Source organism: Agelaius phoeniceus, chromosome 25 (assembly GCF_051311805.1).
Source record: "Agelaius phoeniceus isolate bAgePho1 chromosome 25, bAgePho1.hap1, whole genome shotgun sequence".
NCBI classification, from domain to species: Eukaryota; Metazoa; Chordata; class Aves; order Passeriformes; family Icteridae; genus Agelaius; species Agelaius phoeniceus.
The window spans coordinates 4,653,166-4,679,243 of record NC_135289.1 but is presented as its reverse complement, the minus strand read 5'-3'; the positions used below and the strand labels follow the sequence as shown (position 1 = coordinate 4,679,243).

The 26,078-nt window shown below is 49.2% G+C and overlaps 1 protein-coding gene across 2 annotated transcripts; it reads left to right on the top strand.

Moving 5' to 3' along the window:
- Positions 1-843: 843 nt before the first annotated feature.
- Positions 844-25,386, top strand: C25H6orf89 (chromosome 25 C6orf89 homolog). Of its 2 annotated transcripts, none has more exons than XM_054648818.2 (8): positions 844-938; positions 4,233-4,440; positions 5,827-5,992; positions 18,002-18,156; positions 18,471-18,592; positions 19,648-19,774; positions 20,459-20,582; positions 20,951-25,386. In XM_054648818.2, exons 2-8 carry the CDS (start codon positions 4,252-4,254, stop codon positions 21,034-21,036), a joined length of 969 nt encoding a protein of 322 aa, XP_054504793.1. In that variant the 5' UTR covers positions 844-938; positions 4,233-4,251; the 3' UTR covers positions 21,037-25,386. The 2 variants fall into 2 exon arrangements, with proteins under 2 accessions (XP_054504793.1, XP_077046801.1); XM_077190686.1 differs by lacking the exon at positions 844-938 and adding an exon at positions 1,076-3,245.
- The last annotated feature ends 692 nt before the right edge of the window (positions 25,387-26,078 follow it).

Here is a 26,078-nt window from a genome sequence, read left to right as displayed (position 1 = left end):
GTCCCGAGGTGGTGTTGGTTCCCCGGCCAATGTGGCGGTCCCCGGGCAGTGTTGGCTCCCCAGGCACTGTTGGTTCCCTGGGCAATGTGGCGGTCCCCAGGCAATGTGGGGGTTGCCCGGGCAGTGTCGGTTCCCCGGGCAGTGTTCCCTTGGCGATGTGGCGGTCCCGAGGTGGTGTTGGTTCCCCGGCCAATGTGGCGGTCCCCGGGCAGTGCTGGGTCCTTGGGCGATGTGGCGGTTCCGGGGCAGCGTTGGTTCCCCAGGAAATGTGGGGGTTCCCTGGGCGGTGTGGCGTCCCCAGGCAGTGCTGGGGTTCCCCGGGCGGTGTTCTCTGGGCGATGTGGCGGTCCCGGGGCGGTGTCGGTTCCCTGAGCAGTGTCGGGTCCCCGGGCAGTGTCCGGTCCCTGGGCAGTGTCGGGTCCCCGGGCAGTGTCCGGTCCCCGGGTAGTGTCGGGTCCCCAGGCAATGTGGCGGTCCCCGGGCAGTGTCGGGTCGCCGGGCAGTGTCGGTTCCCCAGGCAATGTGGTGGTCCCCGGGCAGTGTCGGGTCCCCGGGCAGTGTTGGATTCCCGGGCAATGTGGCGGTCCCCGGGCAGTGTCGGCTCCCCGGGCAATGTGGCGGTCCCTGGGCAGTGTTGGGTTCCCGGGAGCTGTTAGTTCCCCACGCAATGTGGCGGTCCCCGGGCAGTGTCGGTTCCCCGGGCAGTGTGGCGGTCCCCGGGCAGTGGCGGTTCCCCGGGCAGTGTGGCGCTCCCCGGGCAGCGTGCAGGCCCCGGACCGTGCCGGAAGCCGGAAGCGGGGCTGTAGCCGTGCCCGCCCCGCCGCGGGAGGAGCCGGGGCCGGAGCTGGAGCCGGGGCCGGAGCTGGAGCCGGGGCCGGAGCGGGGCGGGCGGGGCCGCAGCCGGAGCGGGAGGAGCCGCCGGGCGGGACGCGAGCGGGGTGAGGCCGCGGGCGCGGGCGGGGGTCGCGGGGGGCCCGGATTGCGGCCTCTGACCGCGGGCTGGGCCGGGGGGATCCCCGGCTTGTGGAGGCCGGAGCCGGGGTGGGGGGTGTCCTGCTTAGTTTATTGATTTATTTTTAAGAATATCCCCTGGCTGGGGCTCCTCTGCCTCAGGGGAGCACGGGCGAGGCCGTGGGGCTGTGGCCGGGTCAGGGTCCCTCCGGAGGGGTTTCATAGCAAGGCTGGGACCTGATCCCCTGGCAGGGCGAGAGAGGCAGCATCAAGCAGATGGGAATATATTTTTATATCTATATCTATATATATGTACATCACTGTAGGTTCACCCGCAAGGCGAGCGAGCTTTCCCTTTTAAAGACTCCTCCAGCACCGTTTCTGTCTAAATATTTACCTTGTAAAGCCTTGGACTAACCACGCTGGGGTCTGTGGGCAGAGCTGGGTGCTGGGGTGCAAACCCTGCCAGCCAAGTGCCATCACTGTTTCTGTTCATGGAGAGAGCTGCTGATTCCTCCCGGGGTGCTGGAGTTCATAAAAAACCAGAATAACATATGGGTTCCTCGTTCAAAGGCCTCTGTCTAAGGGGTTTGCAAGGGATGAGCCCTGCTCAGTGTGTGTGGTGGCAAAGAGGGTACAGTAGCCTGTTGTTATTATTTTGGAGGGATAGGAAGGGAAATAATGGGTTGTTATTTGTTTTTTAAGGCCTCATCTGTTCTCCCAGCAATGTGGAAGCATAATGCCTTATTTCCTAGCTGGAGGATTGAGTTACTCTTGAATTTGTCAAGGAGGAGGATTGGGTTTTCAGTGTCTGTGATTTACAGGGGTTGTCTACAAAGGTGTTTGCTCAGAGCGGAATGTAAATGGAGAGGGGTGGGAACTGGGATATATCTCAGTGTTGTATTTTAGCAGGATTTTTGTGTTGTTTGGAAAAGGGGAAACCACAGTGTTTGACAGCATTTCTGTGGGGATGTTTGTTCTAAGTGGTTCCAGGCAGATCCTGCAAGCAGGAGAAGCTTGTTGAATCTGCTGGAATTCTGCACGGGACAGCTCCAGGGGGGAAAGCTTTGGCACTTGGGAGCCAGAGGACACCAGATAATCTTTCAGACCACTTAGCACAGCACTTACAGTGTCCAGGCGACTGGAGTAACCAGAAAAGCTGGAGGGGGGGAAAAAAAGGCCTTTAATATCCTGCAGATGTGCTGGCTCCTGCTTGTTCCACGAATCAGAGTATTGCATGAATGAAAGAGTTAGCAAAGCAATGGCTTGTTTTTATTGTCACGTGCATGGCAGGTGCTTTACAGATGAGAAAAAGAAGTCCTTGTCTTGGAGAGGTTAATATGAGATATTATTGACCCAACCTGCTTTGCTTGCCCATGGGGCTGCTCAGGTGGCAAGATCTGGGACAAATATTTGCATGGAATGCAGGGAATGCTGGTAGAAGAAGGCCAGAAGCTAATTAACCTGGTAATGCAGTGCAGTATGTTCTCAGAGTTGGGTTTTAATTTGGCATTTTTACCTTTTTGGTGTTTCTGTGGCTGTGGCTAGAAATTTGACGCTGATGTTAATATAACATCTGACATTAACTGCTGGAGTTGAATGCTTAGGCAGCTGCTGACCAAACAAATCAGGGTTATTTTTCTGCCAGATAATTTTCCTGATCTGATGCTCCATGTGACCACATAAACAAGTGTGCAATGACAGAACAGGGGGGATCTTGTGGGGAGAAGAGCAATCACTAAAGCTGTGAAACTGGGGGGTTTTGAAAATACATCCCAGAGTTGCACTAAAAAGAAGATCTTAACATCACCCTTGCTTGAGTTGTGACTTGTAGGTGGTTTAGGGGCAGAGCTGTCAGCCAGTTCTTTAAAGGCAAATCAGAGTTCAGATCTGAGCTTCATCATGTCTCCAGTTCTGTCCATACATAGAGTTGTGGCTGATTTGTGCCGTGGGAGCAGCCAGAACAAATTGCAGCTGAGCAAATCTGAGTTTAGGTGGTTTGTTACTTAGGGCTGGTCAGTGGGTGCTCAGGTGAGCAGAGCCCTGTCAATAGTTACAGTTCTCACAGTGCAGGGACAGAATTTGGGGAGCAAAGAGGTGGATTGGTGAAGTGGATTCATGAGCTGGTTCCTGGGGCCAGGAAACTGTAGAGCAAAATGGGGACAGGGGCATGATTTCAGTTTTCAGCTGTGATTATCCATGGTGCTTCTTGTGTTTTTATGTGATGATCCTCAGGCTGTGCTCTCAGGGCAGAGCATTGCTCAACTCTCTCCCAGCTGGCCCAGTTTGATCAGGTTAGTGTTACCCACATCAGAAATGAGAGGCAAAGCAAAGCTCTGCAGATTCTGCCTTTCCCCCAGGCAGTGGCAGTGTTTTTTCCCAGGCAATGGGAAAATTTTTTACAGTGTGATTCTCACATTGGCAGCTTGTACCTTGTCCAGCAATTTTTCTTTACATCTTTTCTTGAGCCCATGAGCTGCTGTCAGAGAGGCCTTTGTGGCAGAGTAGAAGTGGTAGAGGAATATACTTTTTTTTGCAACTTAATGTTGATCTCTCATGGGTGTGTTCTTATATAAGTGCGAAATAATTTGCTGTCAAATGCCATTTTGTCACCCAGCACAATGCAGTTCTTGCTGGGATATTTAGTTCTGTGGCATCTCTGACCTGCAGGCAAACTTGAGAGGAAGGTGGGGGCTTTGTTGCCTGCAGGGCAGCTGCTCTCACGTTGCTGTTACTCAAGAATCGGTTGGCTTTGACATTAGGTTGCGAAAATTTAAACAAATTGTGAACTGCCGAACTTTGCCCGACACATTCTGCTTGTTTCTCTGTCCTGTCCCACTGCTGACGGGAGATTTAATGAAAACAAATCTGGATTGAAATAAGCGACTGCAATCGTAGCACGGGAGGGCTTAGCAGGGCTGCTGTGTGTGATGATCAGCTTTGTATTGTTGGCTTTTGTACTCGGTGAGCAATTGCTTTATGGGACGGATTCATTTGGAGGAAATGAATAAATGGGGTTTCATGGATTTCTGGGAAGCTTTGTTCATTTACATAAGCTGCGAATCTCGGCCGGTTCTGCTCTTGTCAGGAAATTTCACGGCTTCTTTGAGTCGGTGGGAGATCCTGGAGCAGCAGAGACTATTAGGAGTGCAGCTCAGTGTTGTGCTGTTGGCTGGGAGCAGGTTTGCTCCAGAGGATCCTTCCTTCATTCCTGGGATGGCTGTGATGTTGAGTTCTGTGGCTGCAGTTGATTTCTGTTAACACACCCCATCTCTCCTCAGGGATTTCTCCTCGGAGGCCATGGAGCTTTCAGCCAACGAGCTCAGCATCTATGACAAGCTCTCAGAGACCATTGATCTGGTGAGGCAGACTGGCCACCAGTGTGGCATGTCAGAAAAAGCCATTGAGAAGTTCATCAAGCAACTCTTGGAGAGAAATGAACCCCAGAGGGGCCCTCCACGGTACCCTCTCTTAGTGGCTCTCTACAAGGTAAGATGACTTTTGTGCATGAACACAGCATTTGAGGGTCAGGATTCTCCTTTGCACCTGAGCTTTTCATTTCCCATTGCATTTTCTTGATGAATTTTCCAAGATCTTTATTTAAAAAGCTGTGAAGTGTAGCTTCCTTCCTTCATGCCATGAGCTGCTTTGAGAACAGCTGTCCAAGATTTGGAATTGCTCATCTGTGCTGTAAATTTATGTTGTCCACATCTTCCTCTCCCATAAATTATTAAATAATGAGATTTGGATTGATTTTTCAGACTAAGATTCCTAGTGTTGGCATCCTGAATGGAAATGTGAGGAAGGAAAGAGATTCTTGAAGTTCAGGGTTGAGTGAACATGAAGTGAACATGAAGTGAACATGGCTCTTTTTCTGACCCTGCCACAAGCTTCTACATGCCTTTATTCTCCTTCTGGTCTATGAAATAAAGCTATTATCATCATGCTTGATGGTAGAAAAATGTTTTAAAAGCCTTAAGTAAAAGATTCTGTAAAAACTTTTGCAAAGTGAGTGAAAGGGCGCTATTGTTAGGTAGGTTTGAGACCATTCAATCCCAGACTGGTTTGGGTTGGAAGAAATCTTGAGGATCATCCTGTCCTAAGTCCTTTCCATGGGCAGGACACCTTCCACTAGACCAGATGTTTGCTTCAAGTCTAAAAATCTTCCCACTGACATAATATTCAGTAATACTTTAGTGTCATCTCTACAAATCCATTGCAATGGATTTTATTTGGAAAAAAATTCAAGCTCTCTTCCTCGTGTCCTATAAAAAGCTGTAAAATGAGGCAGGAGAACAGGAAACTGCAAATTTGAACTTTCAGCTTCTGTTCTTGTTTTTGCTGTTGATTCAGTTTGACTTTGGCCAGGGGGAGAAATGCGTCATGTCATCTCTTCAAGGCTTATTTGGGATTCTGCTATGGAGGAGGGAGCTGGTGCCAACTCTGCCAAAGTATTTCGAGGCTTGACGGATGTTTGCAAAAGCCACAGGGTTTTCCTTGTGTAAGAGGCATGGCAGGAGTGCAAGCTTTTATTTGATTAGGTAGGGAGGAAAAGGAACTATCTGTAGATAATCCTGATTGATCTCATGCTGGATTATTTGCAGTGCTAAAATACAGGAACAAAGCTGTTTTGTGTGGCTTGGGTTTGAAGGCTGCTTAATTTCATCTGTGGACAGCCCTAATAATAAAACTGGCTGACAACTCTGTGTACATAAATAGCATTGCAGCTGAACAAGGAGACACAGCAAAAATAAAGAGTGTTCATGCTGTGGTGCACAGCCACAGCCCTTTGATACCAGCAGAAGGTGTGTCCTGGTGTGAGGACACCTCAGCTCCTTGCAGTGTGATTTACTCTGTGCCTGTTTTCCCTTGCAGGGACTGCTCACCCTGGGCTTGGTGTTGCTGACTGTTTATTTGGTGATCCAGCCCTACAACCCTCTGCCACCTGAAGCTCCACTCTCCAGAGCCCAGGCCTGGGGCTCCCTCGTTGGGCACATCCGGCTGCTGTCCCTGCCCATTGCCAAGAAGTACATGTTGGAGAGTAAGGAAATGTTTTCCCTGCTATAACATAAGCCTAGCAAGAAATACCAACTTAAATACCAGCCACGAGAGTCACTCGAATGTCTCCAGGGTGCCACAAATGTGTTGCTGGCTTGGCATCATGGTTTTCTCTTTTCCTACCACTGAACTTAAAAATAGCAGCCTGAGTTCTAGCTTCACTGGGACTGAAGCATATTTTATCTCTAACTTGATAATTTTGTTCTTGCACATTCTCTTTTCCTTGCTTTTAACACCTCGGGTCTTTCTTCCACAAGAGTTCCCTTTTCTCTAGAAATCTTTGCACTTTTGAGAACCAGAACTGAGATAGCTCTGCTAGGGAAATGTCACCTTTTCTTGTTTTTTTCTGAGTGAGGCAAAACCAGTGTCTCAACCAAATCTTGATATCTGCGAGCAAAGTGTAAAAACCTCAACTTTTGGCCTGGTTTAAGGAAAAGGAGTTTGTGCCAAGTGGCATATTGTGAAAGGCCTGGGGGATTGAGTGCTGTCATGTTTACGTGACATTAAGGGCAATGTGTGTGTGTGGGAGGAAGTCAGATAAGGGTTCCCTGTGAGGTGATCCCATCACAGGAGAGCAACATCCTAGATTTTCCTAGAATGGCACAATAGAAATGGAAAAGTTCGGCTATTTCTCATTCTTGGTTAATCATTTCACTGACTTAGCCTGACAGGTGGGTGCAAGCCTGGGCTCTGCCTCTGCTGGAACACAAAGACTGTCAGTGATGATAAAGCTGTGAATTATTTTGAGCAGGGATGTGGCACAATGTTGATGGTCTGGTGGCTCACTGTAAAAACAAACTCCTGTAGCCATGCCCTTGTCATGGTTATATTTAGCTTGGGTACCTCATTGTGTTGGAGTTGTCTGTGTTGGCTCTGACCTTCCTGCCAGAGCTAAAAAGGGCTCCCTGAAATGGCAGCACCATTCTACATTCTCTCTCTCCCTCTTGCTGACATGGGATTTCTGCTGATTCCAATTTGTATGGGTGGGGCAGGGTATCCCCCATTGTTCCTCTTATTCCTTATGGATTATCTCTGGGAATGAAAAACAAAGGTGAGAAGATGGCCCTGATAAGCACATGACATTAAGAGCTTGCTTATCTACTGCATTCCAGCTTTTCCATGGGTGAACACCTCCCTGCTCCTGTATTGAGATGGAATCCAGTGGGAATTTTAATGCTTATTTCATTTTTCACAAAGGCCAGGAGTGACAGGACAAGGGGAAATGACCTAAATATGAAGGCAGGGTGGACATTAGGAAGAAATTCTTCCCTGTGAGGGTGGGGAGGCCCTAGCACAGTTTGCTCAGAGAAGCTGTGGCTGCCCCATCTCTGGAAGCTTTCAAGACCAGGTTGGGCAGGGCTTGGAGCAACCTGGGACAGTGGAAGGTGTCCCTGCCCATGGCATGGGGTGAAGCAAGGTGAATTTTAAGGTCCCTTCCAACCCAAACCATTCTGTGCTTCTGTTGTGTTTGTTCAATCAGATTTTGTCCAGAAAGTTGACAGGTTCTTCCTTCAGCTACCACAGGGTCCCTTCGGATGAGAAGAGCCCAGGGAGGTTCCTTAGCACAGCTAAAGTTTGTAGGACAAGGGCTGCCTGAAACCATGAGGATCTCCTTGTAAAGATAAATAAGAGCAGGAGCAGTTCTGGCCTACCTTTGGAAAAATCAGCTGCATGATGATGAGATGGGGAAACATCCAGAGGAACAGGGGAAAAGGGAAAGGTGGATGGAGAGGAAGGATGCAGTGTTTTTATTTAAATGACATAAAATCCCTCATGTCTCTGTGAGTCCTGTAAGTCTTCAGAAGTGATGAGCAATAGGGTGGGCAGCAATCCAGTTCTGGGGAAAAGAGGAGAGGGGAGAGGCAGTTCCTGCTCTCTTTTTCACAGAATTGGGTTGTGGTGGAAACCACAGCATGTCCCAATTAACAGATGGACTTGGGGTTGGCTGGAGTGACTTTGATCCTGGACAAGACCCTGGCTATTGAAATGGGAGAGTGCAGCACCCAGGCTGAACCTTGGCTGGGTTCCTGTGGGAGTCCCTCATGTCCTGGCTTCCCAGCAGGCAGCTGCAGCCACCAGCTGTCACTGGTGTCACCATCACAGCTTGCTGCCCACAGGACACTGGTGAAGCCATCCAGCAGGGATCTGGAAGAGGCAGTTCCATGGCTTGGGGCTGAGTGCTCTCCCTACTTTTTGTTTGTTGTATTATTTTGCCCCTAATTTTGGCCTTGTGGTCTGCTGAAGGGAAGGGGTAAAGCTGCATTTTGTGTCTTCTTTGTTGATGAGAGTTTTAAGTCCAGGAGGTCTTGCAGGCAGGTCTGGTGTTCTCTATCTGATCACAGAATGCCAGAATAGTTTGGGTTGGAAGGGACCATTGCAGGTCACCCAGTCCAACCCCACTTTCAAGGCAGGGTCACCTGGAACAGGTGGGTTTGGAATGGGTACAGAGGGGGGGACATGACCTCCCCAGCAGCTGTTCCAGTGCTCTGCCACCCTCCATGGAAAGAAGTTGGAATTTCCTATGTTTTACTTTGTGGCTAAAACATGTTGTTGGGCACCATGGAGAAGTCTGGCACATCCTCTTGGCATCCCTTGGAGATATTTATATGCCTTAATGAGATCCCCTCTGAGTCTCCTGTCTCTAGAAGGCAGATGTTTGCACTGTGCCTGAGCAGCAGAGAAAACCACTAATGAAGGGACTCGACGTACAGACTCCTCTTCCTTTCCCAATCTGGGTTCTGGGAAGAAAATTTTGAGGGGGCTGAGGATGGAGCTTGGAGCTTTCTGTGCTTGGGCACCAGTTCAAAGCCAGAACTGTTGGGCTGTTCCTGTTGGAAACCACCTGGTGTCAGCTGGAGACTGCTGTGGCCCACCAGCAGTGCTGGCACACGTTACCCTGCCATGGACAGGGGTGGTCTGGCTCCTTCCTCTGTGCCTGGGCAGGCAGGGGCAGCCTGGGCTCTGCTGTCCCTCCTGAGCTTTGGGGCAGCTTTCCTGCTGAGGTTCTGTTCCTGTTGAGGAAGCTTTCTGGGGTTGAGGTTGGAGCCTGCTCTGCTGGGAGCTGTGGGTGAGCAGCCAGGTTTGTGTTGCAGAACAAGGGCAGCTCAGTTGTTGGGTTTCCCCTGAGAGGCAAGAGCTGCAGTCAGAGTGGTGGTGAGGCTTTGGGAGGTGCAGAGGTGCAGGATGTGCTCCCCCCTCCCTCCTGCTGATGGTGACCTGCCCTCCATCCTTGTGCCTTCCACCCAAGAGTGGTGCTGTGGGTGACAAGGGCTGTCAGTGCCTGTGGGTGGACCTTTGAGCAGCCGAGGTGAGGAGCAGCATCCACAAAACTCTCTTGCATTGTGCATTGTTTATAGGATTGAGTCCAAAGTAAATTTCCTTTTTGCCTGTCTCTGTGCTCTCTTTCTTGCTGACTTTTTTCCCCGGATCAATTCCCATATTAAACCTTATGTTCCCACCCTTTGTTCCTTGATAGCTGACTCTTAGACCCTTGGGTCTGTGCCTCTCTTCCAGCTGTTTTCCCAGGGCAAGATCCCTGTGGTTGGGGAAAAGGTCTGTGGAAATGTGCTTTGCATTTGCTCTTCCTGAGCTGGTGTTTATGCAGAGCTTGTGAAAGCCCCGGTGCTGGGTCACATTGGCTGCTCTTCATTTATAACCCCAGAGAGGTTATAAAGGGCAGTGGGCTGTCAGACCTCTGGGTCTACCTGCTGTAAGGAACATGGTGTATTTTGATGGGTTAACTCACAGCTATCTAATGCTATTCCAGGGAAATGTAAGACCTGTGCATTCTGGATTAATTTCTCACACAGGCTGGGATGGGCAATTCCCGCTGTGTTTCAATTCTCTGGTGCAAAATGGGGGTACAAGTGCTCCTCTCTCCCAGCATTAGGAAGCATTAGGGATACATGAGCTCTCAAAGTCTTCAGTAAAGCCAAATGAAAAGGGGTTTTCTATTCTTTTACAGAAATTTTAAAACCACACTGGTGGTCACTCTACCTGATTTTTCTGTCCTTCACAACTGTGTCATCCCTATAGCTTTGTTAATATCTAAATATGATTTTTGATGTCAGCTGGTTGGTAACTGTTCCCTGCCAGCCATGCAATGATGTGATGAGCAGGGCATTAAGCTGCTCTCACATTAACTCATGTGTCAGCCTGTGGTAAGTTCAAAAACCTCAGCAGAGCAGGTCTGTCAGTGGGGAACAGGCTGTGACCCAGTGTGACAATTTGCACATTGCACTGGTAGCAGGGGGTGTAATGACCTCAAGGAAAATCCAGCTTTGCTTTTAATAATGACACTTGGTCCTGGGCACCCTCATCCTGCACAGCCCAGAATCAGCTGGGTCAGTAACTGCTCAGCACACCTAAAATCAGACAAAAGCACACATGGATCTCAGTGTTGGAGAAGAGATCCTGTGCAAGTTATCCCCAGCTTGGAGAAGAAGTGTTAAATACCCCTTTTTGCCTAGACCAGTAGGGCTAAAATCACGTTTAGGGCTTTATGTGTAATTATTGTAGAGAAAGGAGCCCAGCTGGAGGAGCAGTGTTTAGCAACACCTTGTAAATGGCCTGTCACTGTGTTACTAAAGCCTGCTGGGTGCCAGAGCTGTTTGTGGGGATGGGTCACAGCAGGCTGGGTGACTGGGGGAGGGCAGCAGCTGGTTACTGGGAGAGGGCAGCAGCCTCTGCCTCTTGGCTGGCCCACCTTGGGTTTAGCTGGAGGCTTGCCTTGGCTCTTGGCCAGCCCCTGTCTCTTCCCTGATCTTAACCCTTTGCAGGCAAAACACTTTTCCCTACACTTCTCTCACTCCAGCCTTTGGAGAGTTTTTATCCTTGGCACAGCTTTTTGCAGAAGGGGAGCACCCAGCATGCCTGCCTTGCATGGAGACTTGCTGCTTCTTGAGAGCAGCCTGGGCACCCAGATACTCATCCAGCCTTTCCCTGTGAGCTGAGCACCCAGATCTTCATCCAGCCTTTTCCTGAGAGCTGAGCACCCAGATATTCATGCAGCCTTTCCCTGTGAGCTGAGCACCCAGATATTCATCCAGCCTTTCCCTGTGAGCTGAGCACCCAGGTGTTCATCCAGCCTTTTCCTGAGAGCTGAGCACCCAGATATTCATCCAGCCTTTCCCTGAGAGCTGAGCACCCAGATACTCATCCAGCCTTTTCCTGAGAGCTGAGCACCCAGATATTCATCCAGCCTTTTCCTGAGAGCTGAGCACCCAGGTGTTCATCCAGCCTTTTCCTGAGAGCTGAGCACCCAGATATTTATCCAGCCTTTCCCTGTGAGCTGAGCACCCAGATATTCATCCAGCCTTTTCCTGAGAGCTGAGCACCCAGATACTCATCCAGCCTTTTCCTGAGAGCTGAGCACCCAGATATTCATCCAGCCTTTTCCTGAGAGCTGAGCACTCAGGTGTTCATCCAGCCATTCCCTGTGAGCTGAGCACCCAGATCTTCATCCAGCCTTTCCCTGTGAGCTGAGCACCCAGATCTTCATCCAGCCTTTCCCTGTGAGCTGAGCACCCAGGTGTTCATCCAGCCTTTCCCTGAGAGCTGAGCACTCAGGTGTTCATCCAGCCTTTCCCTGTGAGCTGAGCACCCAGGTGTTCATCCAGCCTTTCCCTGAGAGCTGAGCACCCAGGTGTTCATCCAGCCTTTCCCCATGGGCTTTGCAGCCCATGCTCTCTCTGTCTGACCCATTCCTGAGCCCAAGGAGCATGGGCCTGCGTAGAATAGAGGGTTGAGCAATAAGGCTGCATGGGAGGTAAAGCAGGATCTGATTTCTAACTTGTTTCCTCTCCTCTTGCTCTCAAAGGATGTTATTTTTTTTTCTCCTCAGCAAAGTTGAGCTGGTTTTTGCTCTTGTTTTCGTGTGTGTTTTTGTGCACCCGCTTTGGGGGCTGAAGCATTTGGAGGTGGTTGTGGGTCACAGCATGTGCAGGGCTCCCTCCCATCACTGCACAGCTGCCAGTTTATCTGATCTTTTGTGTATGTAAACAACCCTTTTATGATATAACCTGAAAGCAACCAGCAGACATGTGTTGGCTCGTTCAAAGGGGAAAAAAAACCAGCTGACTTTGCAGGGCAGGGTGGTGCCAAGTCGTTCATACTCTGTTACTTTGGCCTTGGTTCAGCCAGTGAGCTGTTTATTTGGGTTTGCTGGCAGTAAACTAACCCCAAACCATTGTGGTGCTGTGGAACACAAAATACTCTTCCTTTTATTTCTATATTGTGAAGCCTCCAAAATTTCTTGTCTCCTCATTTGCAGAGTGAATCCTTACTTTGGATTTGCTTCCCTGGGATCGGTGTTTGCCCTAGGTGGCCTCTTGCAGAGGCATTTAGCAGCCTGGCAGAGCCCTCTGTGCACTTGTGACACAGACATGTCAAACCTTTTACAGGCTGAGGCCACCACCAGGCAGGTGACAGCAGCTGGGAGGGGTTTGTTTCCAGAGCTGTTCCTCTGAGGCAGATTGCTCATGCAGCACAAGCTGTCACTGGGGCAGGTAACCAGAGCTGCAGCTGGACTCTGGATGCTTTCCTGACAGCTTGGCCTCTGCTTTCCATTCTCGAGACTGGTAGGTGCAGATTTCTCCTGGAAATAATGCTCTTTTGCCCCAGTGGACTGTGAATTCCTCTTGGGCTCGGCTCAGCAGACTTGATTTCACAATGTCTGCTTGGATCAAAATCATTTTCATGCTTTGCTCGGGGTTGACTAATGGTCCCTGTGCTGGTGGAGCAGCCGTTCCCCATTAGTGAGATGAACGAGTAGTTCTTCAAGCTGATGACTTCTACTCAGAACAACAATAAAGGGGTTCTTGATGGGGTTTTTTTGTAGTTGTTATTTTGTTCCTAGCTGTTCCTAAAAATGCTGTGAACCAAACTGGGAGGTACTTTCTTCTTGTGGTATAAATCTATTCAGTATACCCAGAGCTACAATAAAAGTTCAATATGAGGGAGGGGTGAGGATCTGGTGCTGAACAGGGACACTCTTTGTAGTATATATTTAAAGCCCCACTGTGATGCAGTCCTTAATCAGGACTTGCAGGCTGTAATTAATAATCCTTGTTTCCTGCCTGACTTACTTAAAAGTCTATCAGTTTAGTCTGACTTTGACATGACATTATAAATGATCAAATTAATTTTTAGCCTAATGAAGAATTTGCAGCAAGATGGAAACATTGCTTGTGCAACAAAGTGCTCCAAATGCCTCTTCCAAGCTGTGCCACCACTGTTCCTGGTAGCTACAGAATTTAGAATTCCTACTTTTGTAAAGTAAGAATTATGGGATTTACCTGTGTAAATGTTGTGATCATGAATTGATGCCTAAATTGCTCCACTATCCCAGGTTACTCCAAGCCCCATCAAGCCTGGCCTTGAACACTTCCAGAGATGGGGCAGCCACAGCTTTTCTGGGCAGCCTGTGCCAGGGCCTCCCCACCCTCCCAGGGAAGAATTTCTTTCCAATATCCCATCTATCCCTGCCCTCTGGCAGTGGAAGCCATTCCCCCTCATCCTGACCTCGTCCCAAATCCCTCTCCAGCTCTTTGGGATCTCCTTTAGGCACTTGGAAGGGGATCCAGGGTCTCCCCAGAATCTTTTCCTCTCCAGATGAACAACCCCAGCCTGGCTCCAGAGCAGAGGGGCTCCAGCCCTCAGAGCATTTCTGTGGCTTCCTTGGGACTCACTCCAGCTCCACATCTTCTTGTGTTGGGGTCCCAGAGTGGAGGCAGCTCTGCAGGTGGGGTCTCATCTGAGCAGGGCAGAGGGGCAGAATCCCCTTTTAATGAAACACCCAGGTTTGTACAATGGAACTACGAGAAAGGACAGAGAAATGTCTGGGGAATATTCAGTGCACAGCCATTCTTGGGAGCCCTGAGTTCATCCAATGCTTGTGGAAGTTGTTTGAATATTCCAAGTATTTCATTCTATGTTTGCTTGAATATTCCAAGGACTGGCCCTGGTGAAGTATGTGGTAGGTCTGGGGAATAGTCTCATCCTCAGAAAGAAGGATGTGGGATTGGGAACCAGCCTTTGCAGGTTGTGGAGCTGCTCAGTTCATCAACCAATCCTCTGGGGAGCTTCCTGTCAGCGACTGTGGGTGATGGCAGCAACAGCCCCTACAGACACAGCACCTGGGGGGCTCTGAACTCCTGGGGGGCCTCCCTGGGGCCAGACTTCCCTGTGCAGACCTGGCAGGTGCTTGCCTGGTGGAGATTGCTACAGCCTTGCAGCCCTGAGCACTAGGGAGCAAAGCAGCGTGGTGGGGAGCCAGCAAACTGCCTCAGCACCTGCAGTGCTACAAGCAGGAGGTTTTTGTGTTTTGAACACTTTGTTAGGGTCAGGAGCAGCCCTTGGCTCTGTATCCTGCAGGAACAAAAGTTCCCCCTGCTAGAGGCTTCCCTTTGAACCTTCTGCAGTGGCAGATTGATCCTGCACCCTCTGTATGGTCCCTAAAGAGAGCAGGGCTTGCTGAGATCCTGCTCTCACATCCATGTGGGCAAGTTTCCATGAGTTAATTTGCTTTGCTGCAATGGGCAGAAGCAGGGCCAGGTCTTCTCAGGAGCTATGAGTTTACAATCTGATCATCCACACCCAGCATCTCTGGAGCTGTGCACACACACCCCTCTCCAGTGCTGTGGGCAGCCAAAAATTTGGGAGATCCTCTGTGAAAACAGCCAAGAAGGGCGGGGTGCTCATTTTAAATTGAGGGTGACTTGAAAATTATTTTTCTGCATAGTGGAAAGTAGAGTCATAAACTCCTTGTAGTATTAATCATAGATGTGTTTTAAGGGAAGATTGTTATCTTTTGGTCTGTGCTGTGTTAGCAGCTGAAAATCCCAGGCCTGGCTCTGCTAGGAGCTCTCCTGACACAGGGGAGAAGGCAGCTCTTGTTCTGGAGAAATAATAACACATAAAAGGAAATATGAGGTGCTTATGGCCGATGGGGAACTGAAGTTCTGTTGAACAAAGGCTGCCCCTCGAAAAGGGGTGAGAAAGCAGAGAGAAGTTGGCCACACTTGTGTCGTGTAATGGATAGTTGGATGTGTCACTGCTCCAGCTGCTCTCCTGCACTCCAGCTCCTCGGGGATCATTGCCCACGCCCAGCACTTCAGCCTGGTGTGGATGGGAGTGGATGAGACCATGGTGTGAGGGCTGGGCTGGGATGAAAAGAGCATCTTCCATTTGCATCCCTGAGCAGCGTGTGTGAGCACAGACAGCGCCCAGCCTCCACCAGAGCAATCCCCAGGGTGTCTGGGCAGGCAGGGTGATAATGTAAAAGGCATGCAGGGAGGGCAAGGAGACAAAATCAGCATCCTGGGTGAAATCCTGCCCTGGTCCCCAGTGGCAGTTGGCTCCTGTGTGCCCCATCTCTCCTCCTGCCCTCCCTGGGAAGGGCAGGCACTGCCTGTGCTTGTCATGCCAGTCACACACATGCTGGTGCACAGACTAACACCCTCCACAATAAATCTAAAAGATTAATTACTAGGGGAAAAAAAAAAAATCCCACAACCCCACTTGCAGCGTTTGAAATGCATCTCAGCCAGTGCTCTGCTCTGGTTATTCATGGGGAAAAGAAATCACCTCCTGAATCGAGCAATTGAGAATGCAAATATCCCAGCCTGGCTCAAAAGAGGAATCAAGCTCTGTACTGTCAAGCTGATTAGCATCCTGTTCCTTGGGGTACTGCCCTGAGCCCAGAGGGAAAATTTGGGGACAACTGTGCTTAATGCTTGGGGATGAGGTTTCTGAGTTTTGCCCAGAAAGAAATTACAGCCTTGCTACGCCCCATCTGATGATGAGCATAGAGATGTTTTCGTGTTCTCTTCACAGTGACTGCCCTTTCTCTGGTGAGATCTTTCAGCCTTTTGTTTCCTGTCACTGACCAGCTGTTTTTTGTGAGTTGAGTTTTTTTGTTGCTGTAAAACTGAAGCTTTGCACAGGCAGTGGAACAAAGATTTTCTTTTTTCTCTTGTGAGCAGGGAGGGAAAGTACATTGGAGCAGTTTCTCATGGGACTGGGACTTCTGCTTGCAAGAAGGATTTTACACTTTGTTTTGCCTTTTTCCTCTTTCCCTGAAAGCAGTGTAGATGCCTCTTCCAGAAAGACTAGGAATTATATCCTGATCCTTTTCAGTCCATATCCCAGCAGTAGGGTGGGAAATGCAGCATTTGGGAGTTGGAAATACTCAGCAAGAAAGAAGCAAAATGAATCCCAGTCTGCTCCTTGTTGTTATGTCCAAATGAACATAAATCCTCTGCAGCATTGCAGATGTCAGAGAGGAAAATAAAACAAGAGTGTCCCTCTGAAGTGCTGTTCATCCCTTCTTAGCCCTGTGCAGGAGCATGAGTGTGGCTGGAAGTTGCAGTGGCAGTGACAAGCAGTTTGTGCATGGTCTTTTTTGCCCCAAAAAGCTGCTGTGTATCTTTGTTTCCCAACTTGATTTTTCAGCCAGACTTCACTCTTCTTTCTCCCTTTACCATCCCCTCCATTTTTCCAAGTTTGCCTGCAGCAATGTCCAGGAGACTTTGGGGCTGTTTTGACATGTGCTGGTAGGGTGGGCCTGCTGGTGAGCACAGATCCCTGGATATTTCATGTGAGATGGGTCCCAGGCCTTGGGTTTTTCCTGACCCACCCTGACAGATCAGGCCTGGGATGGGTTTGCTGCCACTGCCCAAGTTAAGCCTCTCCTGTTGGATTAAGGCTGCAGAACCAGGGCTGTCACTGCCATAAAATCTGTGTTTGAAGTGGAATTTCCATTAAGCTCTCTCATTTCTCATAACCTGCTGCTGTATCTCCCAATTAAAAAATTTGTCTTGGGGATGTTACAACTGGATATCAGGGCAAGGTTCTTCCCCCAGAGGGTTCTGGGCACTGCCCAGGCTCCCCAGGGAATGGGCACAGCCCTGAGGCTGCCAGAGCTCCAGGAGTGTTTGGACACCACTCTCAGACACAGGGTGGGAGTTTGGGATGTCTCTGTGCAGGGCCAGGAGTTGGAATTTGATCTTTGTGTGTTCTGTAAATTAGAGCCACACCCTTTCAGAGTGATGGCTGCCCTGCACATCCTTTCCATAGAAATGCATGGGGTGTTCAGCATTGTCCTGCTCATTCCCTGCTGCAACAAGTCCCTTCTCTTAATGTTTCTTTGGTTTTTTGGGAGAGCTGTTAATTGCAGGAGGGAGGTGGGATATAGGCATCAAGTTGGTGTTTTCATGTAAAAATTAAATTTTTGAAGATGTAAACATATGCAGTGTTCATTGTAGGCCAGTTCAGCTGATTGTGGTGTAACAACAATTTTTGGAATTTAAAATGAATGTGGCTGTGGTCCAGGGGTTGCTTGTGCTGGGACTTTTCTCCCAGTTTCACCTTCAAGTCAATGCATGGGATGAATGAAAACAGCAGCAGCATGTCTTGGTGAAATCTGACATTTCCCAGCATCTTCTGCACACCAGAGATTGGGCAACCATTGCCTGGGACAAATTTCTAAATTAACACAGTGGGAAAGGGCAGGGTGATGATTTCAGGTATGTCCTGGCAGGGTTCATGACACCAGTGCTAGCCATGTGGGAGTTACTCTTTCCACCCTGAATCTATTTTTGGTTTACTGGGTGTTACCTCCTTGATAACACCTTTGGGTTGCTCATGAAACAACTTATGGAGTTGTTTCAGTTTAATTACACTACATATGATGGTTGCCATCCCTCTGTTGCTCATGGAAGGGTAGCTGAGCTGTGTGCCTCATGTACAGAGAAGTGGAATTTCCATGAGCTCTCCCATTGCTCACAACCTTCAGCTCTATCTCCAAAATGTGCTGGAAAGATTCTCTCCAGCTCCCTGCCTGCTGAAGCTGCTTCTTTTTGAGTTACAGCCATCAGAAACTATAAGAAATCTCAGTGTTTCATGTTAGGGATAATGAGTTTGTAATTGAATTTGTCTCCTTTCCATTCCATTTTTGGTCTTACTAAAGAGGTTTCCCTTGTTTCTTCCCCAGAATGCCAGGACTGGTGGGCAGCAGGTTGCAGACAGAACACTTCTGCACTTCCTGCAAACTGCACAGTCTGTTCTGCTGTGAAAAGCCTTCACATAGTGACAGACTTCAGAGAGCTATCAGAAAAGCTCCAGAGGCATCAGCCTTTTCTAATCAAGGTAATGCAGGGATTTGTGAGGCTGGGTGATGAGTCCAAACTCTTGAACAGCACAAGCCCAAAACCCCTGCCCAGGATTTTCACCCCTGAACTCAAACTGCTCATTCAGGACACGTGTCTAAGAAGACATTTCACTCCTGTCAAGATGTGGGAGGAAAGAGCTCCCTGCATTGTTTCTCTGACTAATGATCATTGTATTTGGACACTTAGCAATCCATGTGGCTGTTGCTTTTGGATATTTTCTAGTGGGAGGGAAATGGCAGCAGGGAGCAACCCTGTGGGCACAGCTTTTATCTTTGTCTCATGTTCTTTAAGACAGGGCAGCACCTCTCCTATGAAGAACTGAAGCATTTTCAGTCCCAGGATCCAGAACTGGCAGAGGTTATAATAGAAGAAAATTCAGCTGAATTATGGAGCTGCCCATTTTTCTTTCCCTGGTGAGTCAGACAAAACATGTGATGGATGGACACATCCTTTCTGTAGGGGTGCTCAGGCTCTCCTGTGTGAACCACCAGTGCCTGCAAGTTGCAGTTTAACTGGAGGGAAGGTGTACAGGAGTGGGTTAGAGGCTGCTTCTGGCACTGATTTGTTCTGAGGACAAGACTTCTGCACTAAAAATGGAGACTTGGTGCTTGGTCTCCAGCTATTGCTCCTCTTATATGATAAAATTATCCCAGGAACTGCCTGGTCCCGTTCTTCAGGCTGTAAATCATCTGGGCTGTGACTGATCACCTGAGGCAACTGGTTCACATTTCTATCACCTCTGTCTGCTCAGTGGAAATCCTCCACCACTGGTGCTGACTGAGAAGAGATGCCATGACTTCTGCAAACACTGGGAAGTAATGGAAAGCCAAAGAATCCTGCAGTTTGTGTTTGGTCTTGTGCAGAAAATATGGCCAGCACTTATCCTGCCCCTGTTATCCAAAAGCTCTTTGCCAAAGCCTTTAATGGGAACAAGACATGTGAGCAACTCAGAGCTCTCTGAGGTCTCAGAGCCAGCACTGGTAGAGGGATGGTCAGGGTGCAGAAGAATTAATCATGTTAGTCCCCTAGACAGGGATGTAAAGATAACAAGCCCCACCTGGCCTTTTCCAGTTACATTTCCAGGTCTAGAGAATAGCCTTGGATCCCCCCCTGGCTCACAGTGTGGGTTCAGTTATGGTTGTGTATGATGCCACCTCTCTGCATCTTTTGTAATTAATGGATCTGGTCAATGACTTGGATCATTTTAAGGGAAAATGAGAGGGAAATGAAGTTCAGGCATCCATAAGGACCTGTTTGCTCCCTCTTTACATGGTCCTGGTGCAGGAGCCCAGAGGGGAGTGGGAAGGAGCAGATTTAGAGGCTGAATTTTGCTCCTGCCTCCCAGGGCTAGTCTGTCATGCTGCTTATCAAGCTTGAACGTTTGGCAAGAATTGTATCTGGAAAATAGCTTTTAAATGCAAACATTATCATTGTATGATGATTGTTTAATAAGGACTGGTTTGTTTAGGAACAAGTCTGTGAATAGATCCAGGATTCTCCAGGAGTTTTTCCCTGCTTCCTCGTTGCTGTCCTTCCCCAAGACAGTGTCTCTGGAGAGCTGCTTCCTCATCCGCCACCCAGATTTGGGGAATAAGGTGAGAAATTAATTCCAAAGGCATTCTCCTCCTGTCCATGAGTTGTCTCCCAGCAGCTCTGAGTTTTTATGGGATTTTCAGGGTATTTTTAGCTGATACAGTCCTGGAAAGGAGCTCTTGGGGTTGTCTCAGTTCTGTCCATCCCTGTGTAAAGTGGCATCTCAAGGTGGTTGTGCCTCCCAGCACTTGTGTCCAGTTTGGGGCAGAGATACCTTGTGCCCATCTCCCTTGGCAACTGGAAATGTCACAGAAACAGAGGGACTTTAAAGATCACCTTGTTCCAGCACCCCTTGCCTGCTCCATTCATGTGTCTGGCCTTGCTCTATAGTTGGGTGAGGTTTTTCTGTGCACAGTTGGGCAGAAATGTTTTAAAAGTTGCATTTTAGGAGCTGTTGCAGGCAGTGAGTCTCACTCATTCTGAGACACTTCACTGGCCTGATCTCCTCCTTTGTGTTTTCCTGAGTTGTGGGGATGTGCAGGCCCTGCCTTGCCTTGGAGCAGAGGAGAACCCTTGCATGCAGCTGACCTCAGCTAAAATCCTGTGCTCCACTGGTAACTGGTGGAGCAGCAAACGTGTTGTTTGCTGTGTCTCACCTGCCTGCAGGGCAGTGACTGTCCCTGCTTTGGGCAGACAGAGCCAAGGAAAGCTGGCCAGGCTTTTGAAATCCTCTCCTCCTGTCCTAGAGCTACAGCCTGCACAGCCTCTTCGCTGTTGGGAGTGGGCAGCTCACCCTGACTGTTGCACCTCTGGACACGTGCAGAGGACACTGTGAGGTGTTCAAGGTGGAGCTGGAAGCTGGGGATTTGGGTGAGTACCAGAGCTGTGGCTTGCAGGGACTGGGAGTGGAATCAGGAGACTGCTTCCAGCTGGGTCATTTCTGTCTGACACCTGGGATGGTGGTTTGTGCCATTGTCACCTCCAGAGTGGTGTGTGCCCACTTGTCACAGCACAGGGAGCGATCCTCTTGGACTGGGAGTTTGTGGCCTAGAACTCCAACACTGGAGATGCTCCAAGCTGAGCAGTGTGGGTGCACAATGGGTATTAAAAACCCAGTGCCCACTGAGGGAATTATCTTCCCAAAGAGCTCCAGCATGACCACATCCCTTTGTGGGAAATGGGAGCACTCATTAAGGATGGGTTCATCTAACAGGGCCTCTCCATTGCCTCTTCCCAAGGTTATGCCAGCACAGATCACTGGACAATGAGCTTCATGGCTAGAGGGACAGAGCCAGCTGTGATTTGTGATGGAGCTGCCAGCTAAGGATGCTGGGGTGGGAAAACAGAGCTGTTCCCAGGACAACAAGGCTTTCAGCTTTGAAGCCAAGGCAACGACTTGAGAGGAGCGAGCCGGGGCTACTGGGGCAGGCAGCTTTGCCACCCTGCATGTTTACAGTGTTTTAAAAGGACTATTTTCCTGACCCTTGAGGTAATCCTTTGCCTTTCCTCAAATGTATTTTGGGAGAAGCTCAAGCTATTTATGACCCTCCCTGTCCCCTCAGGTAAGCCCTGGGTTTGCAGCAAAGGGTTTTTTTTTCCAGGAGCAGCAGATGGATTTCTCAGGATGAGATTCACCTTATGTTCTCTGTGGATTATGGCACTTCTGAAACTTCCTGGGGGGTTTGGGAGTGGATGGGGTGTGTGACATTTCTGTGTACATTCCTCCTGAGGAGGAAGCTTTGAGCCTGTGTAGTCAGGCCAGTTCTATAAAGGGAATGAATTGGTGATGTGTCCCAGCTCTCCCTCACGTCCGCAGCTGTGTGGGCCCTGCAGAGCTGACCTTGGCTCCTGCTCCCAGGCTGGGGAGAGCCTTGAGCCTGAGGGCAGAAACTCTCACCCACTGCATCCTTCTTGTACCAAAAGAATCCCTTCAGGCCTCTCTGTGTTGTGATCGCCTTTCTGCAGCTCTCTGACAGCAGGTTGTGAGTGAGTCAAATGGTAATTGTGCTTTTCTTCACCTCCACTTCCTTTCCTGCAAAAACACCGACACACATCTTAGAGGTGCTGGCAGTGCAGGAGTTCTGGATGGAGCTGGGGCTGGGAGAGAGCAGCTCTGTCCAGCTTTCACCTCAGACACCAAGGGCTGCACAGCCATTCTCAGCTGCTCCTTGTTTTGGAGGCACTGCCTGCGTTCCCAGCCCACGGCACCTCTGGGAGCACCTGAAACCTCCCTCTTCCCTGGCATATTTTTGCATTGACTCCTTCCAGACCTGGAACTCTGTCTTCAGAATGAACGTTGGTTTTTCCTGGGTCCTTTCCAAGCTGCCTTTGCGTGTTTCCTGCTGCTGGAGCAGCGCTGTCTCCAGTGCCCTGAGAGAGGCTCGGGTTCGGGGTTTGCAGACTGCGGATGCTCCGGTCCCTTCCAAGTCTGATCCTTTGGGTCTGATCCCACTGCTGAAGATCATTTACAGATGTGTCAGGCTGAACTCATAGGCCAGGGCTGGAGTTCAGGACATACTCTCTCACACTTGTTAATATGGAGTTGGGAGGGGTTTTGGTTGACAGCGAGTTAACTCTGTTCTCAGGAGCAAGAGCCTTTTTCTCTGTAAATATTTTAGGTACATGTAAAATGACAGATTGGGAAAATGTCTGTCCAGCCTTTGTTTTTGAGGAGAATGGGAGCAAACATTGTGCTAATCTGATTAGGAGTTGACAAAAGCTGCCAAGTGGGATGACCACTTCTGGCTCCTCTACAAGAATAAGGCAGAGGACAGTTCCTGCTCCAAAGAATTGAGTCTGAGGCCTTGACACTACAAACATTTCTATGCATAACCCTTGTTTTTCTCCTGTCAAAACAATGAGAACAAGCCCAGCACCTGTGTGAGTCTGTGCATGGCCCTTGGTGCTGGACACACACCAGATCTAGTAGAACCAAAAGGGGAGAGTCTGGCTCTCTCAGGATAGAAAAGGACTAATATAATTTGTTACCAAGTATTAAAGGGAATTGGACTAATAGAACTTCCATTAGTGTTCTCACTGCTTGGAGTGTATTTCACACTCATGACACTACATTCAATCTTGTACATGCCAAGACACACACACACACACCACCCCTCTCCCTCCTCTTAAAACCTGGGTCTTAGTTAATGGAAATTTGGGAGTTCAGTGATGGCAAAATTAGGGCCTCATTAGTGACTGTTGCTATTTACACTTTGGCAGCTTCTCAAATCAAATTCAAAGGCTGACCAGGTTACTGCACCTCTTACTGCTTTTGTATCTGACCCATTTTTGTAAAGCATTTGCTCAAAGATGCTGCTGGAGCCATTCTTGCTGAGATTGTGGCGGTTTGGTGACACTGTCACTGCTAAGTGTCCTTGACTGTAACTTGTAAAAGAGCTGCGGAGATAATTCCCAAGTGTCTGTGAAATGCCTGGATTTTGAGAGTCACACTTAAGCCATTGTGGCTGTCTGGCTCTTTCAGGAAGAAGCAGAGAAAATGGATCTATTTACAGTTGTTGTTTGGACTAGGGGGAGGAAGGGGCAGGTTTGTGCCTGTTTAGCAGAAATGTTCTCACGTCGTGCTTCTCCCTTCCTCGAAGAGTTGCAGCCTTCCTCGAAGAGTTGCAGCTGGTTGGACAGGAGCTGCTGAGTCTGGCCTGTTTGCAGAGCAGCCTTCCAAGTGCACTTTATGGGCTCTGCATAAGTTTCCAGCTCTGTCTCAGATACATTGCATATGTCCCAACCCCGCTCCCTTCGGAGCTTACATCATTTGTTTTTAAGCTCTCCGGTATATTTTCTCTTCCTCTTCCAAAGGCTGTAAGGAATTAGCTGCTAAACTATAACAGGAGGGCAGTTCTCCTGCTGATAGAGTCAATTTTGGCCAAAGTGCAGAGCCCCAGTCTGCAGCACAGCTTCCAGAGCAGCTCCTGTCTCCAGCTGCCAGAGGAGTGGTGCTCACACCTTCCACATCCCAGGGCAGGCGAGGAGCCACGGTGGGAAACCCAGAGGTGAGGCCACAAGGGCAGAACTGGGATGGCCAAAGGGAGGTTTTGATACCTGGTTGTCTTCCACATCCAGAGCTGCAGCTTCCCAGCGTCCCTGGAAAGGCTGCAGGACTTCCCTGGAGAGGCTGGTGGTCCTGGTGGCTGCTGAGGTGGAACAGGGCTGTTCCTGCAGCTATTGAGGTTTCACAGCCATGATCACTTGATTCACAGAGAGGGTGTCCCACCGTGGTCTCCCTCAGCTCCCCTTTTGCACTCTCTGTGCTGGTTTGGACAATCTCCCACTCCCACTCTGCCCAGCTCACACAAGTTCCCAGTTAATACATTTTAGAATCCCTTTGTGTGCTTCAGAGCTCATTGCCTGTGAGCTGGGAGGGCGATTCCTCCTCACCCCACATCCCAAAGGCTGCAAAGCTGCTCTGAAATCACACCAGAATCGGTACTACCCACGAGCCCAGCGGGCAGAGGTGAGGAGGGGGCACCTCTGCCCTTGCCAGGCTGGAAGGATGGGCTGTCCCCATCAGCTGGGCAGGAGGATCGTGGTTTAAAGCTGCTCCCCAAAGCAGGGGTCACTGACCAGTGCTGTCAGTCAGTCCCGAACTCAGGGTAACTGAAAGGAGGAGAAAGGATTATTATGATTTACTGCAGTACCAGGAAACCAGTGGCCCCATGGGAGCCAACCTGGCAGTTTCTATTGATTCTTTTTTTTGCTTTCTTTGTTCCTTTTCATTTTTTTCCCTGCCCACTGTTATTGCACACATTGATTCCCCTGAGGGGTCTCTTTGCAAGGCCCTGGAGAGCTTTGAGTCAGATTCCCCATGAGTCTCCAGACTGCAGCTTCTCCCACCAGGCCTGTTTTTGGAATATTCTGGAGGAGAAGCTGCTTTGTCTGGGCTGGATCAAAGCACCTCCCTTCCCTCATGGCCTCCTGGGCTCCAGCAGCAGCAGGAGGAGGTGGGGAGCAGGAGAGCATCTCATGGTAGAGATGTGAGCTCTATAATCCCCAGTGTCTCAGAAAAGGGGATCCTTCTGCCTTGAAAGCCTCTTGTTCCCTCCTTCCCTCCCTCCAGGAGGGAAATTTCCACACCCCAATCCCAGGTCCTCATTCAGCCCCACGGCCCCCAAGAGAATTATTGAACATTTCCTGGGGTGAGGCCATTTTGGTGGGTGCACAAAGAGTTTTTGCTTCCTGCAAACCAAACTTTTCTCCTCTTGGTAAATTTTATAGGTAGAACTCCAAATCCTCCTCTTCAGGAACCTCCTCCTTGTAAAGGGCAGATTTAGTGTCCTGCTGAGTTAGACAAGGGAGATGCTGGACTTCCCTTTGCTTTGGAGATTGAAACAAATGACAGGTGATTTATTTTTAGCATTATCTCCTTGTCTTGGGGAGGGGAGCCACATTCTAAAGGCTCAGAGGTGCTGGGAAGTAAAGCTATATATGCATAAAGACTGTTTCAATGCTGAACACTAAACTTAGTGATGGATTAAAAAAAAAAGAATGTGAATATGCACTTAATGCAGAATTTTATGGATGGTCCTAATTTAATATATTGCAAACTTTGTAAATACTTGGGAAGAGCCTGTATAAAGTATGTAAATAAATGAGATTTGTATGTAAGAAGAATAAAAAAGTTTTTAATTTTTGCAATTAAATACAAGTGTTAATGACCCTTTTCATGATTTTTATTTTCATGTTGAATGTCAGCTATTGAGGGATTATTTAACCTTTTTTGGTACACTTTTTCTGAGGGAAGTGTAATTTTAAATGAAAAGTCAGAACACTTTTGTTAGGAAAATGTCATAAGAAGCACTTTGTGGAAAAGGAGCAGTTTGGGAAAGGTTTTAGCCTGATTTTCTGAACAAAGTTGATACAACAGCTCTGCCTGTCCCTCCTTTCCTTTCTTCCCAGCAACAATCTCCATCTTTCCTTCACAATCCAGCTGATTTTAGCCAAACTTTGAGGCGTGGAAGATGATAAACTCCTCCAGAGCTCATAAATCCAGGCGAGTAGGGAGAAAAGAGAGATCCTGTTACTCCCACAGCAGAGCAGGAGCCCGTTAGACACCAGCCAGCCCCACTGGAGACCTCGAGATGTGAGTCAGTAGAAGCCCAGGCTTGGTCACTTCTGTGCTGCAGAGTGGGGCCTCTTGGAGCCAGCAGGGCTGGAGCAGAGCCTGTCAGGTGTGGGTGGACAGTCCTGGGTGGCAGCAGGTTTGGGGTGAGGAAACCTTCAGGAGGGTGGAGGAAGGGATGGGAGAACAGGGATATGACTCTGGCCAGAAACTCCCTGGAAAAGCTGAGCTAATTCTGGGATCCCAAAGCTTTGGGGCAGTGAACAAAGGGTTTCTGGAGCTTAAACCCAGTG